Source organism: Pezoporus flaviventris, unplaced genomic scaffold, assembly GCF_033815535.1.
Source record: "Pezoporus flaviventris isolate CSIRO_AGI_PZ_B2104156 unplaced genomic scaffold, CSIRO_AGI_Pfla_v1 ptg000025l, whole genome shotgun sequence".
NCBI lineage: Eukaryota > Metazoa > Chordata > Aves > Psittaciformes > Psittacidae > Pezoporus > Pezoporus flaviventris.
In genome coordinates this window covers 18023620-18040754 of record NW_026892573.1, presented here as the reverse complement: position 1 = coordinate 18040754, position 17135 = coordinate 18023620, and the positions used below count along the sequence as shown (strand labels likewise).

Below are 17135 nucleotides of genomic sequence, written 5' to 3'. Positions count from 1 at the left end.
TCTGTATTTATGGTCAGACAGGTTTGAGCCTCCAAAGTCCTTTCTGTTCTTACTTTAACCCAATATATTTTATAATATTTATTTTTTAGCTGTATCCTTTCCTGCTTTCCCTTCTGTTCTCAATTATTTATATTGACTTTTTTTTAACCTCTCAACATTTTTTTTGTTAGACCACACTGAGGTGATATGTTTATAATTTGTATTAACTGTGTCTTTTAGAAGAGGGGTATAGAGTTTGTTTCTGTGTTGGCTGCTGTAGATGCTTTGTTGCAGAAGGGGGCTTTTTTATAATTATCTTTTTCTCCCTGTCTGCATAGGTGCCAGTTCCAGTTTTCTTGTCCACTACCCTGGATAGCAGTGAGAAAATCCTAGCAGCAATAGAAGAGCTGAGGGGAAAAGTGCCCTCAAATCCTCTAGAAACTGAGCTGCTGAACTTGTCAGAGATGGTGCCTGAACATGGTAGAAAAGCTGAAGCTTCTGATGTGACCAGTGAGTTTCCTGCTGAGTTTTTGACTCTTTGGTTTGGTGGGGTATATGTGAGGGGTGTGTGAATCAAGAGAAGGGTTGCTTGTTGGGGTTTTTGTTTTTTACTATTTTAGAGAAAGATTGAGTACAACAATGCTATTATTGAGTTCCTATGTTAAGTTGAAATCTAAATTATTTAAACATTTTAGCACATTTGAAATACAGAAAACTTTCTGAAGTCAATTGTGTGCCTTCAGTGTGCTGTACCTGACCTTTGTCTTTAAAAATGCAGGCATTCCCTTTGCTTGTGCCAGCTCTCACTGCCTGCTTGCCATGTTTGCTTTTGTGGGATCTTTCAGGGACTTGAAAGTCTGTTCTGTTGCGGCAGAATCACGTAGAAAAGTAGATAACAGGGTGTGTCAGGTTTGGTTTTGTTTACATTCTGTGGTTGGTTGATACGGTCCAGATTCTCCAGCATTTGATTTTCTGTACACATGCTTTGCTGGCCCGTCTTACTGAAGAAGGACAGATGGACTAGTATCTTACATGCGTGAAGGAAATTGGGTTGGAGAAGTAAATCTGAGATCCCAAGAATACAAGAACAACAAAACCTAAGATGGTGATACGCAGAACAAGCAGCTTTAGAAACACTAAGCTTCTAAAGTTCTAAATCTGCCCTGTTTTGACTAAACCATGTGCTAATTAAAGTAACAGGAACTTTCCTTCTTTTTTTTTTTTAACAGATGTGATAGTTGAGTCAAATCTACTGAACTCAGAAACAGAAGCACGGACGAGTTTGCCTGATGTTCCGTATGAACCAGACCTTGATATTGAAATAGACTTTCCAAGAGGTATTGAATCTGCCATTTTAATAAACATCATGAAACAGATATTGTGGGCAACCATCATACCTTGTTTCATCATCCTTTCAGAGGAGCTTTATTTGATTGCAAAATCCACTTAGCTGTTAGTTAAAACTTTGCCATGCCATTGCAAGAGTGGGGACTTCTGAATTAATTCCTCCATCTTTCTAAATACAGTATTTGCAAGGGAATGCAAAGAAAAGGGGGCATTAACCTTTCACGAAGTTGGCAGCATCACTGTTACAGACATAGGAAAGCTGTTTTGAAGGCTCAAAGAGTCAATTGTCATAGAAAACAATAATGAGTTCATTCTTCAAACATCAGATACTTATTTCCATGGGAAATAAACTCAAGTTTATTAGAACATTGCAAGCTAATAAGCTGCTCTTGTGTTTCCTTTTAGTATCTTGTTAATGTCCGTACCTGTATTTAAAGAAGGTAGGATTATTTGAATTGGCAAGAAAATCACTACTTTGAGACCTTTCTTAAAAGAATGTCTTGGTTTTATGTATCACAATTTCTAGCACACTACAGAATGCAGGCAACAGTGTCTGTTCCCTTATACCACGTCCTAAGCAATCCTAGCGGTAGCTAGTGTCTCCCCTGACATAGCTTCTCTTGGACATACACCTCTCATACCTCCCATGGGTAGCTTCTCTATTTCATGTAGGAAGTTTCCTTTTGCCTCTTGTCATAGATACCTACACTGGATGCCTATACTGGCTTTCTCAGTTTGCTGTATGTCTAATTTAAAGTTCAGGTCTAGGGATTAGTCTTACCTTAGTCTTACGAAGTTTATTAGCCAGGTGCATACTAGACCCTCTTTGTAAGAGAGGCTTGGTATATGGGAAAGTAAAATAGTGGGGAAAAAGAAAAATAATCAAAGTGGAGTAGTAAATAATAGTTTGTGATGGGTATTGATTAACACTGACGTGCTTCTGAGAAAGAAGATGAGAAACTAAACATGAGCCAGCAGTTTGCAATCACAGCCCAGAAACCAACCATGTCCTGGGCTGCATCAAAAGAAGTGTGACCAGCAGGTCGAAGGAGGTGATTCTACCCCTCTGCTCTCATGAGACCTCAGTTGGAGTATTGTGTACAGTTCTGGTGTCCCCCGCGTAAGAAGGACATGGAACTGTTGGAACAAGTCCGGAGAAGGGCCAGGAGGATGACAAAGGAGGCTGGAGCACCTCCCATACAAAGACAGGCTGAGAAAGTTGGGGCTGTTCAGCCTGGAGAAGAGAAGGCTGCGTGGAGACCTCATACCAGCCTTCCAATATCTGAAGGGGGCCTGCAAGGATACTGGAGAGGGTCTGTAGTGACAGGACAAGGAGCAATGGGCTCAAGCTTAAACAGAGGAGATCTAGGTAGATACAAGGAAGAAATTCTTTACTGTTGGAGTGGGGAAGCACTGGAACAGATTGCCCAAGGAAGTTGTGAATGCTCCATCCATGGCAGTGTTCAGGGCCAGGTTGGACAGAGCCTACCTGTCCTATGTTGTGATTCTTAATGTTTTTAACCAGATATAATATGCTGTATAAAATATGAAACTTGAATAGAAATGATGGCAATACATGAGTGCATGTAGTAAGTGTAGTAATTTTTTCACTCACAGCTGCTCATTCCTACCATAACTGAAACTTCCTGATACCAAAGACCTGCCTAGGAGGAAAAATTGTGTAAGGGTCCATAGTAAGAAATGATGCGTTAGTGACTTCAGATAGAGTTTGAAAATGTTGAGTATTGTGTCTTTCACAATTTATTTAGAGATACATATTTTGATAGCTTTGCTTTACTTTCAAAATAAGAATAGGTTTATTTCCTCCTACTGAAATCCAGTCTTTGGTAATGCTTATATGTGTGCTATTGTGGACCCCTTATGTTAATGCACACTGCTATAGTTAATTGTGGGGTTTTTCAAACCAGTTTCATTCAGAAGATGTTCAGAAATAAGTTTCTGTTAATGTATTTTCAGCAACTGAGGAGCTTGATACAGAAAATGAGTTTTTGTTACCTCCTGTTTTTGGGGAAGAGTACGAGGAACAGCCGAGGCCTCGGTCCAAAAAGAAGGTAATTTGATCATGCTATTAAAAAAAATCCAAAAAGCACAAAATCTAAGTGGGCAAAAATATGCCAGGTTTTGTGGGTTTTTTCTTCAGTTCTCATACTGCTCTAAAACCTGCTACTGCCTATTCTTGCCTAATATCCTGTCTTTGTGGTATGTGTTTTTCAAATTCTGAGCTCATTTTTGCTTCACATTGATAGAATTGTCAGTGTAATGTGCTAATGTATATGTACTTTCTGTACTTGCTTTTCTACTTCAAACAAAGCTGTGTTGGTTTAATTTAATAGTCAAATGGAAGAATGTTGGCATCACTGTGGCTTATAATGGCAGCTATAGCATCTCCTGTATAAAACAGTTTTTAAAAACATTTTTATTTGTTTGTAATTTTCCCAGATTTTATTTTCAGTCAAAAATCTTAGCTTACACATTGTGGATAAATTAGCCGTATTCTTTTATTTGGAAGGAAGCTAACAGGAAATAAGAGTTTCTGGTGCCTGGCACAATGTTGAAATGGTTTTGTTGCAATACCTGCAGTGGATATTGCAAATTTAAGAAAAAAACAGCCAACTTCTTAAAAAGCTTTCTAAGAATAAATGTGTCTTTCTAGTTTTAAATTCAGAATCCAGCCTGTTGGCATTATCTGCTGGACATTATTCACATATCCACTGCTGGACATGCTTTCATTTGGGACCAGTTCTGGCTTTTCCTCTGATGGGTTCAGTTGACCCTAAAAATTGACCTTCTGACATAGATTTGGAGCGATTTTAACTTTCTGCACATTAACACACTGAAATCCTGTAAACACACTGAATTACTTGGTGCATCATGTGTTTGTTGCTTAATACAGCATAACCAATACAGCAACTCCATTACCAAAATTACTCTGTTTGAAAGGTGAATTAGAAATGTCTGTCATCTTAAGAAATACTGTCCTTAGAGGAATGACACAGAAACTACTGACTGAAGCATATGTTGCTTTACACAGAGCATTCAGTTTGTAATTTGACCTGCAGTTTGCTTATTCTGCTCAGCTTCTGTGTTCCTGCTATTGGCAGTATTAACCACTGTGTTTCAATGGCAGGGAGTGAAGAGGAAAGCAGTGTCAGAATACCAGTCTCATGATGACAGCTCTGAAAACTCAGAGTGTAGTTTTCCATTCAAATATGCATATGGTGTAAATGCATGGAAGCACTGGGTGAAGTCTCGGTATTTAAATGAAGACCTTCCAGAATTAGAGGAACTGAAATCAAGTAAGTATTATCAAAAATTTGGCATCTAGATTCTTACTTGGTGGAGAGAATTGCTGTACTCACCTGATTTCCAACTGGAATTTTTAATAGGAGTTTTCACATATCCTTAATGTTCCCACAATGACTGGAATTATTTACCACAGAGTTGCCAAACCTTTTTTTTCCTTGCCTAGTTTTCCCTACTTGGTTCAGAATGCTGGGGCTCACACTGCTTCTGCAAGCCAGGACAGCGATTTTCTGGCTCTTCTCACTTTCTGTGATGATTTTGATTTTTTTTTGTTTGCATCCTGGTTTTCCTCGTATTCTAACTCACCTTGAAGCTCACCCGTTTTCTGGACTTCTAAATTGCAAGGGCAGGGCATCCTGCTCTTTCTCTTGGAAAGGGATCTTCATCTGAGGCGTTACCTGGCTGTGGAGCTCTGATATGAGGTGACCTTTGTTCCTGTGGAACTTTGTTGCTCTTTCTGCAGTGCTCCTCTGTGTGTGCATTTGTATTGCGAGGGAGAAGGGAGATTGCTGCTACTCCTGCTGTTCTTCAGCTCCCACATGTATCTGAGCACTTTTGTGTAATACTGTTGAATCTTTGGAAACAGCTGTTTCTGGTGAAGGGCTCCCTCTACAGCACTATCTTCAGCATCTTGGGCCTCTTCCTTGTCATCCTTAGCTGTGCATGGCAGCACATTCATCAGTGGGTGATACTGTATTTTGGCTAACTAAACTTAACTCTAGTACCCTTTGATACAGACCTAACATTTAAACTGCTTAATACATTAAGACTCATTCATAGGATAGTGGAGAGGACATTAAGCCAGTTTTCCACTTTCCAGTACAAAAATACCACATCCCACCCTCATTGTGTAAAAATTCTGTTGTGTAATGTAGCATTTTTTCTCTATTTTACAGCAAAGTCTGTGAAATTAAAGGAAGATCTATTATCACATACTTCAGCTGAGTTAAACTATGGATTGACACATTTTGTCAATGAAATTCGAAGGCCAAATGGAGAGAACTATGCACCTGACAGCATCTATTACCTGTGTCTTGGGATTCAGGAGGTTAGTAAAAGCTGTTGAGGTGGGAAGCAGAGCTGCTAATTTGACTCTAAGCCACTTCAGTGAAAAAATGAAGATCATGTGGATTTACTGGCTAGGAGCTATTAATATAACACAGGCTGACGTGTAAATCACGTTGTAGAAAGCTATTTGTATAGAAAATGAGTTTGCAGAACCAGCCTGAAAACTCAAATGCAGACTGGTGTATTGTAATAATCTTAAACTTCTTGCTTGGTTAAAGCAAAGAATTTGCAGTCTAAAATAGCATAGTTTTTCCAGATTCTGTGCTTCATTTTGTTTGCTAAGGATGGCTTAATGTAAAACCAGAGTGAAACAAGGCATGATCTGTGAATGTTATACTAATTTAATTACTTAGCATATAGTAGAAACAAGCTATCTGAAGTGTCCCTTTTGGGAGGGTCTAATTCAGTGAATACTGGAGACTGTCAAAGTCAGGCTTTTTTGTAGAGTGCAGGAAGCTCTGCTATATTGACTGTCTTACACACACCCTGCCACTGAATTGTAATTACATTGAATTTTGAAGATAAAGGGAGTCAGTTTAGTTGCATCGCATGTAAAGGCAATAACATAATAAGATAATTAGAAAACCCGTTCCACAGTTTATCTTTTAAGCAGAGGATGTCATAATTTTTGGTACATGAGGCAAATCATAGATAAAAATAAGCAGTGTTCAGAGCACAAAAATTCATTCAATAAAAAATGTGTATGATGTGGAAAGCAAGCTGTGCACAGGCTTTGCAATCCTGCTTAAATGGTCTCATACTTAAGGCAGAGACCATGAATCAGATAACGATTTTTAAAATCACAATCTTCTTAAAATAAATGGTACTTTCCCTAATTTTTCTGTATTGAGAGTATACAGAATTAAGGATCTTTTCCTCATAGTTGAAATTTGAGAAGCGAACATTCATTGTTTGGCATTTTAGTCAATATTGGTGCAAGGTATGTTTCAAATTCAGCTAGCTTTCTGCTTCTTCACTTGCATGATATATCATCCCTCTGTATCTGTCTGTTCAACTGAAAATACAGTAAGCTAATAAACAATACACAGGGTGAGTCTTTATGAAATGGAACTCAACTAATACTTTTTTCTTTGTGCCTTTGACATTGTTTCGTCTACTGTGAAAGTTAGTTATAAAAACTTCATTGGTGTTTGTTTAGCTCATAGGAACCAAAGTTTGTGTGGCACAACATAACTGTGAGCCCTAATGCACATACACAACACTGGAACATTAGAGGAACAACTTGTGATCATTTTACTGTGGTCATAGGTTATACTTGGTGCCCAGTATTTAATTCAAGTAACAGTAACAGCACCATTTCATTGGCCCAATTGTGCCACTGCTATTCAGACTGGTAGGAAGATGTGTTCTGTTCTGTGGAATTTGCAGTTCGTGAAGGCAGACAGCAAGTGAGGGACAGAAACATGTACGCTTGTGAGCTGTCACAAGTAGCAGCCAATATCTGTGTTAATGCCAAATTGCATGTAAATGGGCATGTGTTACCCTTCTGAAGAAAGAGATTTAAACAAGTTAGTGGTACGCTAAATGCAATGTAATTGTTGTAATGTGCAACAAAACTCCATTGCCTTATAGTATTTTCTTAGTCCTCCTTTCCATCTGACAACCCCAATGTGGGTACTACTGAAACAGAATACTACTACTGCATAAAAGATATTTTCTGTTTAACTCAGAAGCAGCTGAGAGATTAAATGATGCCATTTAATGATAAAGTTGTGCCAGATATCATTAATGGTTTGCTAACTTAGAGTTAAGCTTCTCTTCAAAGGAAGAAAATGTGGAAGCTGTTAGAAAAAGAGAATTACTGCATTTAGCATGGCTAAGGGCTCAGGTTGGAGCTTTTGGGTGCAATACAGTTTGTGCACAGGGAAGTGCGTAGGAGTCTTCAAATCTTAGGTTGTTTCTTTGACTTTGTAAAATGACTGTTTTTCTTAAAGGAAACACTGGAAAATCTGTTCCAGGAAACCTCAGTACCTAAGTGAAATGGTACATTTTCTCAGTTCAGGTTCATGTGCAGCTGAAATTGTTCTGCTTCCAGCCAGAAATGCTTCCATAACAGTTTTGATAACTCTGGAGTACTGATCCTGAAAAATACCATTCTTAAAGCCTGTTGCATGGTCAGGCAGGCACCTAGTGGTTTAGCCAAACACTTCTTCTGAAGCAGGAAAGAAATATTTTTAGTTGATCTGTCACAGGCTTCTGTGGGCATTGGTTTTGAATCAGTTTTGAGTCTTACTTCAGTTTCATTGCTGGGGTTCAGTGTGAGTGTTTAATGCAAACCAAAGAACAAGAAAATTCATGGAGGAAAAATGTGTCAGGGAACAAGGGCAAACCCCATGAAGCTTATAGTAAGCTGTATTGTCTGGTTTAGAATTGCTTTGTAAAATCAAAACTGATATATGTAGAAACAAGTACATTTTGGAGAATATTGCGCTTTGAAGAATTAGTTAAATATATAAAATAGTTACCTAAATGAAGATGTTGTGTTGGTAACTTCTAGAAAGTGTATTCGTTCTGTTAGGGTGGTGAGGCACTGGAATGGGTTGCCCAGGGAGGTTGTGAATGCTCCATCCCTGGCAGTCTTCAAGGCCAGGTTGGACGAGGCCTTGGGTGACATGGTTTAGCGTAAGGTGTCCCTGCCCATGGCAGGGGGGTTGGAACTAGATGATCTTAAGGTCCTTTCCAACCCTAACGACTCTATGATTCTATTCTATGATTTTTTTCCTGATTATAAAACTAAGTGCAAAGATAAGGAAATCAAGGTAATGCTGAACTGCCTAGTATAAATGAGTGCTATGTCTATTTCAAGTATGTGTACAGAAATAGATGCCGTTTCCAGGAGTCAGTACATTTTTTTATGTCTGTCACTTTTATTGCCTTCACTAGCAACAGGCTTGTTCATGCAAAGATAACTCTGAAGTGGAAAATTCAAGAAGCCAATCTTCCATTTCTTAGAAATGTCTCCAGTAGAGGATAATGTCAAATAATAGTATAGCCCTCAGTTGTTCCTTCTTGGTAAAGGTTCAGAAGAGTTTCTGTTGGTCAGGTGAAGAGGGTTAAGATAACCAGATTGCAGAACAGGCACTGCTGTATCATTTCCACAAGTATATGTTTGGGGTTTTTTTTTTGCTCCCAGTCTGTGTTGAAGATGCTTCTATCAGTGTTCAGAGTTCATGTTTGAACTAGGAGATTCTGGATAACTGTGGGGGGGTTTTGTGGTTTGTGTGTATTTATTGTGTTTTATTTTTCTTTGAAGATCTGGGTGGAGGGAAAGATAAATTAGTTGGGGTTTTAATTTATTTTTGGTTTGTTGTTTTTTTTAATGACTCCCAAGTCACTGACAACATTGCACACAGAAAATTTTAGAGAAAAATGTTAAGAGTTGTAATTAATCTGCGATTCATATACTGTTAGAAATTTACAAGGTATGTTATATTGGATGTGGCTTTTAACTGCTAAATACTGGAAAAGTGTCATTGCTTTCTTTTTAGAAACTGGTGGGTTTTTTGTTTTCTGTGGTTTTTTTTTAGTTTTGGGGGTTTTTTTTGAAGTGCAAGCACTGTACTGATAACCCTGTAGTACGGAACTGTTCTAATCTGCAATTGTAAATATTGTGTCTCTCTCTTCCGTGTAGTATTTATATGGAAGTAATCGAAAAGACAACATATTTATTGATCCAATCTACCAGACGTTTGAACAGGAATTAAATAAAATCCTTAAAAGTTGGCAACCAAGCATACTTCCAGATGGTAATTTTCTTTTTGGTCATGTATGTTTTTAATCTCTCAATAGTTCTGTATTCTTAAGCATGTAGGTATATGCCAGCACTTTATGCATTGTGATAGTAGCTGATTAAAATCATAAATATATTATCTAAGAGTTCAATTGTTCTTATTATTCTTATTGTTTTGTTTCTTGGTAATCCATGCTGCCAGAGTTGATTTTTGTTAATCTTAAATTGACTGTCCATTTTCAGGAGGGAAAGGTAGAATAAGCAGCTGCTCTTCAACCTGTACTTTTTACCTGGGCTGAATTTATTTTTTGCCCAGGGAAGCAGGCAGGCACTGGGCTATGTGTGGGTAGAGCTAATGAGCTGTGTATTTTAGCCTTTCTTATCTGGACTGAAAGGACTCTTTGCTGGAGGCCTTGCCTGAACAGAATAAAATGAAATCAAAAATACGCTTTTTATGAAGGGATTAAGATTAGACCCTTGAGCATTTGGTTTTAAGTAATAACATGAGGGTGCTGCATGTCAACAGTACTGTTGTAATTTAACAGAAATGTATTCTGTGTGAAACTGGTATTTCCTACTGACTGTCTCTTCCTGAAATGGTGGGTATCTGTGTCTTGAAGAGGTGGTTTTGGGGGTGTAGACATATAATTAAATATGCTTATTAAACTCTTCTATCATGAGCACTTATTAACAGTAAACAAAAACTTGATTCTTTTGCACCCGGACAGTTTATGGGCTGATCCATTGTATTTTCTCTCTTCTTTTTCTGAAGGATCAATATTCTCAAGAGTTGAAGAAGATTACCTTTGGAGGATTAAACAGCTAGGATCGCATTCACCTGTTGCTCTTCTGAATACTCTGTTCTACTTTAACACTAAATACTTTGGCCTGAAAACAGTGGAGCAGCACTTAAGACTTTCTTTTGGCACTGTTTTTAGACAGTGGAAAAAAAATCCTCTAACAAAGGAAAGCAAAGCTTGTCTTCGATATCAAGTGTCTTCCCTGTGCAGAGCTGATACTGAAGGTACTATGGCAGTTCAAAATTAGTATTGCAGCAGCATCCACATTGCGCTCCTCTGAGGGACATCTGGTCACCTTGTCAGGAGCCAGAGGTCTGCCTTTGCATGAAATTCAGCAGCCCTCGGCTCCGAGATCTTTAATAAGAGTGTGTGGTCTCTGCATTAAATGACCTCTTTGAGCCCACTGGTCTCCATGCTAAATGCTGTGACTTTGTTGTGGCTGTGGGTTGCATTTCCAGTTTGCAGATATGCATAATTGTGGTGAACAAAATGTGGTACTTAGTGGGCTGCTAACTCTGGGAAGTTTACTGAAAAATGTAAAGTAACTTCAAGTTATAGCTTAGATGTTGATTTTCTTCTTGAAGATAAGATTACTACTGGAAAAAGGAAACATGAAGATGATGAACCAGTGTTTGAACAAATTGAAAACACATCTGATCCAGCTAGATGCCCTGTGAAAATGTTTGAGTGCTATCTGTCTAAAAGGTAAGTATGATAAAGGGTAATACAGAAGTTGTCTGGGGAAGACAAAGTACAAATGTTTTGGTACAGCGTGAAATACACTGAAGCAAAGATTGGACTGAGATCTTCTGAAAAAAAATATTTAAATGAAAGCATTGATATCTCCTATTCTGTATCTGGACAAGACATGCAGAAAATGCAGGAGCAGTAGAGTATTTCGTGGTTAAATGTCAAGGATTCCATTTGAGAATGACAGTATGATTCAATTTTTTGACCTGGAAACACCATGTATCTCTGCAGAGAATTACCAGCAAGACATTCAGTAGATTCTGCTGCTGAGGGTTTCATTTGTGAGGTCCCCGTTTCTTCAGTAAGAACTGGATTGAGACAATCTGAAATAGATTCTTTTGAGATACCTCATTTGAAAGAATCCTTAAAATATTTTGTAGTAGAAGAAGTACTACTGACAGTAACCCAGCATTTAGAAATAGCTTGTTTCCTTCCAATCTGCACAGAAATCAATACATTAGAAAGAGAAGCTTGGGCAACTCTTAAAAAAATAATTTGCAGCTAAATTTTAGAGTTGTTCGAAAATAGGATTTTGTGGGAAATACTTTAATTGAACAGCCATTTGAGCAACTGATTTTAATGTAGATTTTATGTAACTCTAAGTGATGCCAAGGTAATGAAATCACATTGCATATACAACACAATAAATCAAGTGTGAGGCCAAACATATAAGGAAACAGCATGTTATTCTTAAAAATAAAGAGCGAGCTTGGGCAAAGTGTAGGCAGACATGCAAGTATGTGATGTTATAGGGAGAAGTAAATAGTAACTTCTTGTCTGGTAATGCAAGCAGCTGTTTTCATAAACTCAGTTACTTCTGATTGTTGCAGGGTTTGGAGTTTTTTGCCTTCACATTATCTACTGCCACAGTTTGGAGAGGGTATATTGTTAAAAGGTTGAAGCTGGATTTTTTAATTGACTTACTTGGCTGGTAGGGAGGAGAGAGCAACTAATTTCTTTTTCTTTAGAAACATGTCAGTTTGAGGAAAAGAATGCACTTAAACCCATTTGGAGCATTGTTTATGGTATGGTTTCAAGTCCTGCTGTCTTACATATGTTAGTCACCATTGCGAACTAGAGCAGCGGCCTGCTTCTCCTAGTTCCACTTCTGATAACATATACCTCACATCTTTGATGAAATAATTTTAATAAAATATTTAATGCTTTAAAAGCTATTACAAAATTTACGGTAATGTTGTAATTCAAGGTAATACTGTAAAACTGTTGTAAAATTTAAGATAATACCAGCTGTTTGAAATACACTTGGCAACTAGTCGATGCTCTGGGGACATTGCATTGCCTGGTCTAGGGCCAGACTGGGCATGGCACTTTCTGTGAACAAGAACCATATTAATCCACATTAATACTTCTTTTTCTTTCTTTTCTTTTTTTGAACTTGCCTAGACACAGTTAGAGCTTCATTTGTGCAGGATGTCGGAATTGCTAACATGCTCGTTTGTCCTGTGAGGCTGTTTTTCTAACCCCCTGTATTTTCCCCCTTATAGCCCACAGAATCTGAATCAGAGGATGGACATGTTCTATCTGCAGCCAGAGTGCTCTGTCTCCGCAGAGAGTCCCATCTGGTACACTGCCACTTCACTGGACCGCAACACTTTAGAAAATATGCTCGTACGGGTTCTTTTAGTAAAAGATATTTATGATAAAGACAATTATGAACTGGATGAAGACATAGATTAAACAAGCTTCCAAAAACTGTCAAGAAAACAAACAGCATTAGATATAGTCATGCTGCTAGACCTTTACTATGGAAAACATTTCAAGTTTACCCTTTGTTTTATGAGTTTTGTAGCAGTGTGTACCCTGGCCTGGGTATTGCCATGTAAATAATCTGTGAGTGAAAGTTTCCATTATTCTGTGTAGTGGTTTTAGGATACATAACAAACACATTTCAGATTATTTTTTTTAATTATTATTTATTTGATTAGGTATGTTTGTAACCTTTTACATTGCAAAATATGAATGAGAATGTGCCATGTGTAATTTTTTTTTTCCCCTTGTAGTAAGAGACATCCATATTGCACAATTCTGCTCTTGGAAGCTCCCTTGAAAGGAGGCTGTTTAAATGGGTTCTTAAACCGGATGGTTGTGTATGGGTAGCACTACTAAAATTTAGAACTTGCTGTGTCTTTCAGAATTTTTAAATGAATTGTAAACTAATAGTTTTTTTACTTTTTAGTTACTGAAGCCTTATAAGGTTATGTAGAGAGATCCCATCTTATGTACCAAAAATAGACAAAAGAGAATGCTGTCAATATTGGTGTACTGTAATGTGAATCTATTCTGGTGAAGACATCTTTTTTCTTTTTTTTTTTTGTTGCCCTTATTAAAACCTTAGTGTCCTTTCCATATCTGTGACTCTCTCTCAATTGCCCCTACAAATAAAATATATATATAAAAACAAATGAATATAAGCTTAAAGCATGTGGTCATCATGACATGTATTTTGTAAAAAAAAAGAGAAAATCAAAACAAAACCCCTCAAAAAAAAAAAGGAAAGGGAAAATTAAAAAAGAAAAATAGACATGTCTGATGCCAATGCTGTATAATTCTTTTCCATCTCTACTTTTACAACCATAAATGTTGGTACCTCATATTACTGTAAGTCTGTCCTTTGTAGCCTTAGAAAAAGGGATTTTATGCTGTATTACATGAAGTAATATGGTATGCTAAATGTTTTACTTCTGTTTCTCATTTCATTGCTGTATTTAAATACAGTCAGTACTTGATTAAGGGTGGGAAAATTCTTTTAACTAATGCCTGCATTCAAAAGCCATATAAGACGTGAAGTTGCAGAAAGTTGAAAGACAATTTTTTTGAAGAAAAGTCCTTTCATTTGTTCAGTATCCTTTCATTGTGCTCACTTTGCATAAGGAGTCTAATTTCCAGATACACATTTAGCTGCTTAAGTTTTGTTACTTGCTCTTGTTTAACTGATGCAAGCAATATGGTGGTTTGTGCAATGGTTTTGCTATTGTACTGAAAAAATGTAGTAGAATATTCTACTATGAAATAATCATAAGTTTGGCTCTCCTAAATGGCATTACGCATCTTTTGAGAGGAATCATCTACTAAAGGGAAAACTTTCTGTGTATATGTATTACCACCTGAGGATTTATTTCCTGCAAGGGCTGCATGACATTTTCCTTTTTCTTAGCTTAAGAGAATGCACATAGGGATGCATCTTTCTATATAGAGAAATAAAGCTTCGGTTGCTTTGTTTTGTTAAACAAGTTTATTTAAATATCTGCTATTTTCATGTGTCCATATGTATTAACTTCAGAGGTGCCACTGTTTCAAAAGTAGATGTATATCTCCATGTGTAATTTATTTATTTATTTATTTTCTGGTGGCTCTGCTCTTCCTGTGGGGAAAAAAAAAACAACTATGCAGCACCAGTGAGTAGATCACTAGCAGCTCTAATGCTTTTTTCCCTTTGTGAGTGAATACAAAAGAACTTAGTTCACTAACGCTTGTTTTTTGAAGTAACAACCATAGAATGTGCCCATGATACATAAAACTGATGAAATCAGGAGTTATAAAACATAGTTTTGTTCTGATTTCTCCAGCTGAGCACCTGACTTTACCTTAAGTTAAATTTTTACATATGGGAATAGTAATTACTAATTACGTGCCTAAAATGCATCATGTGCTTAACTTGAAATATTTAATTTAAGCTACATTTAAGTATTTTGAGAAATAGCAATAAATATCACTTGCAGCCCCTTCTTTGCATTTCTGACATCAAGAACTTCAGCAGGGGCTTCAATCACTCCGTGATTAAAACTGTTTAACCACAAACACTTTTTAAAAACTACAAACTTTCAGTGTGAAGCTTAAAAGAACCCTAAATCAGGTCTGAAGTTAAGTATGTGTATTGAGTGCTCTGTCTTAAACAGTAAACATTTGTTCTCAGAATCAGATAACAGCTATTTCTTAGATAATAGGGTCAGTTTTAAGTATGGCATGTTGACCGATGGACATTTTTCGTGGCATTAGAAAATAATGCTTCCTAAAGTTCATCAGAATACACATTATTATCCCAAATTCCTTCAGTTTTTTACCCAAGGTTCACCTTTCATCAGTAAAATGCTCAAGTTAGGCTTCAAAATAGAAGGTTTTACATACAGATCCATGCTGGAAATACAGATGGTTGTCAAGAAAATAACTTTTATTCCAGAAGATGGAGCTATTCCATCATCAGCAATAATGTTTTTTCAATTGGTTTGTGTGTTTAGACAGAACGTTGTAAGCTGCCAATATAGTGCAGTCAAGAATGCATCATGGTTCAATGTATGCATTTTATTCCTAAATTTGAATGGTGATGCAAAATGCAATAAAATGCCTTAGTTCTGAGAATACAGACATGCGATTTTATAATAATTAGGAGGTCTGGGCAAGTACGTTTTCTTTGTAAGAACTGTCAGCAGCTGGACTAGGATCAGGTTGGTGTCAACTGCAGGTTGCTGTGCAGAAAAACATACAGTCCCCTGTTCTATACAGAGGTTCCAAGTCAGTGATAATTATTAGGAACTTGCTTTGCCATGAGAGCGGTGTGAAGTGGTTGTCCTGGCCACCCCTGTGGCTCACCTGAGACCTGCAGTGTAGATGGCGCTGGCAGCACAGGCAGTCCAGGAAGGGTTTTCCTAACTTCTCAAATCATGGCAGCATGTGCTCTGCATCTCCTTAGGCTGATATCTAGTACTGAACAACTCACAGGTGAAGTAGTAGGCTTAAGATACTGAGGAAATCAGATGGCAGAAGTAGGCAAATTACATAAAAATAAGTTCAGAGTGAGAAATAGTGAAAAAGTCATACAATTTTCAGAAAATAATTTTGGTTTTCTTCTATAAATACTTGTCTGCAGTCATTGAGGAAAATGCAGCTCTTTCTAGTTACTGATCTAAGCATAAATTGCAACAGTTAATTTTTATGGAACAAAAGGTTGTGGTTGTGGAGTAATGTAAATGTATACAACAGTAATTATCTTTTTTCTCAAGTGAGGAATGAATCTTCACTCTTTTTGATTTGAAATGTTGAAGTCTGAAGGCCTCAGCATGGGTCCTGGAAACCAGCATGTAATGTGGCACATGCTTTGAAAATTAGGCTGATGTTAGTGTCTGTAGCACTAATTAGCCACCCTTTTGGACACCCAGAAGCACAGCAGGCATCTCACAGATGCACAAAGATGTTGTGGGGATTTTTGTTCCTCTGGTTGGAATTGGCAGCCTCTAGCAAGCAGCTCTGCCCTGGCAGGGCCCCAACTCACTGCCATCACTGGTGGGCAGCATTCCCCCTGTTCTGCGCGCAGGACACAGGGGTGTCTCTCACGCTGCTTCCTCTGCTATCAGGAGCTCCCAGTCATTTCAGAGTTTCGTGGTGTTGGCCTATGATGGAAAACATGTGACTACAACGTGAGCCAAGTTCATGATTGGTGCCAAATAAGTAGGGAAGGAGCTGAAATGATAATTTTGCCTTTTCCTTATCTATTAATAAGGCATAATTGCACCTTAACATTACAAGTCTCCCTTCTTGCCAGCCCAGCTCTCCCAGGCAAAATATCAGAGTGGATTTGAGTGAGGCCCCACTTGTGGTAAAGTGCTTCAGGGAGAGAGAGATGTGATGATGAGCAGACAAGCTGGTAGTGATGGGCAAGGGGAGTAAGCAAATGCACAAGGAGAAAGGACAGAAAAGATTGATTGTATCCATTTGAACAACTAACAGCAGGTTTAATTCATACTCTGATGATGCCTTCTAAGCTTCTGTCACCTGTTCAACTTCCTGCATAGTCTGACTTGAAGGACTTCACCCAGGGACTGCTGTATGCTGTCAGTGGATGTGGAAATTAAGTTACCTATTTAAAAGGGCTTAGTCTGGCTAGTTGTTTTTTCAGGTTATTGGTGGGTTGGTGTTTCCACGTACAAATACCTGTGAACTACTTTTATTTCCTCACTCAAGAACTAGTTGGCTTCATGGAGTAAAGACACTGATACAGCAGTCACAGCACATTTGCAAGTGCATAATTTGAGAAGGGAAGGATGCAGTTAAATCACTATATTATGTTCCAGGTACTGATACTGGGGAGACATTACGTACTT

At 37.8% G+C, this 17135-nt stretch overlaps 1 protein-coding gene across 11 annotated transcripts in view; it reads left to right on the top strand.

Annotated features, from left to right (window-relative positions):
• Positions 1-13438, top strand: part of ZMYM2 (zinc finger MYM-type containing 2) — an 85715-nt gene extending 72277 nt beyond the window's left edge. For all 11 annotated transcript variants that reach the window (XM_061457714.1, XM_061457712.1, XM_061457709.1 and 8 more), the window contains 9 exons: positions 318-489; positions 1209-1316; positions 3304-3398; positions 4475-4643; positions 5547-5698; positions 9371-9485; positions 10242-10493; positions 10854-10974; positions 12525-13438. In XM_061457714.1, the coding sequence (XP_061313698.1) occupies positions 318-489; positions 1209-1316; positions 3304-3398; positions 4475-4643; positions 5547-5698; positions 9371-9485; positions 10242-10493; positions 10854-10974; positions 12525-12717 (1377 nt within the window). In that variant the 3' untranslated portion in view covers positions 12718-13438. The remainder of the gene's footprint in view (positions 1-317; positions 490-1208; positions 1317-3303; positions 3399-4474; positions 4644-5546; positions 5699-9370; positions 9486-10241; positions 10494-10853; positions 10975-12524) is intronic.
• Positions 13439-17135: the final 3697 nt, after the last annotated feature.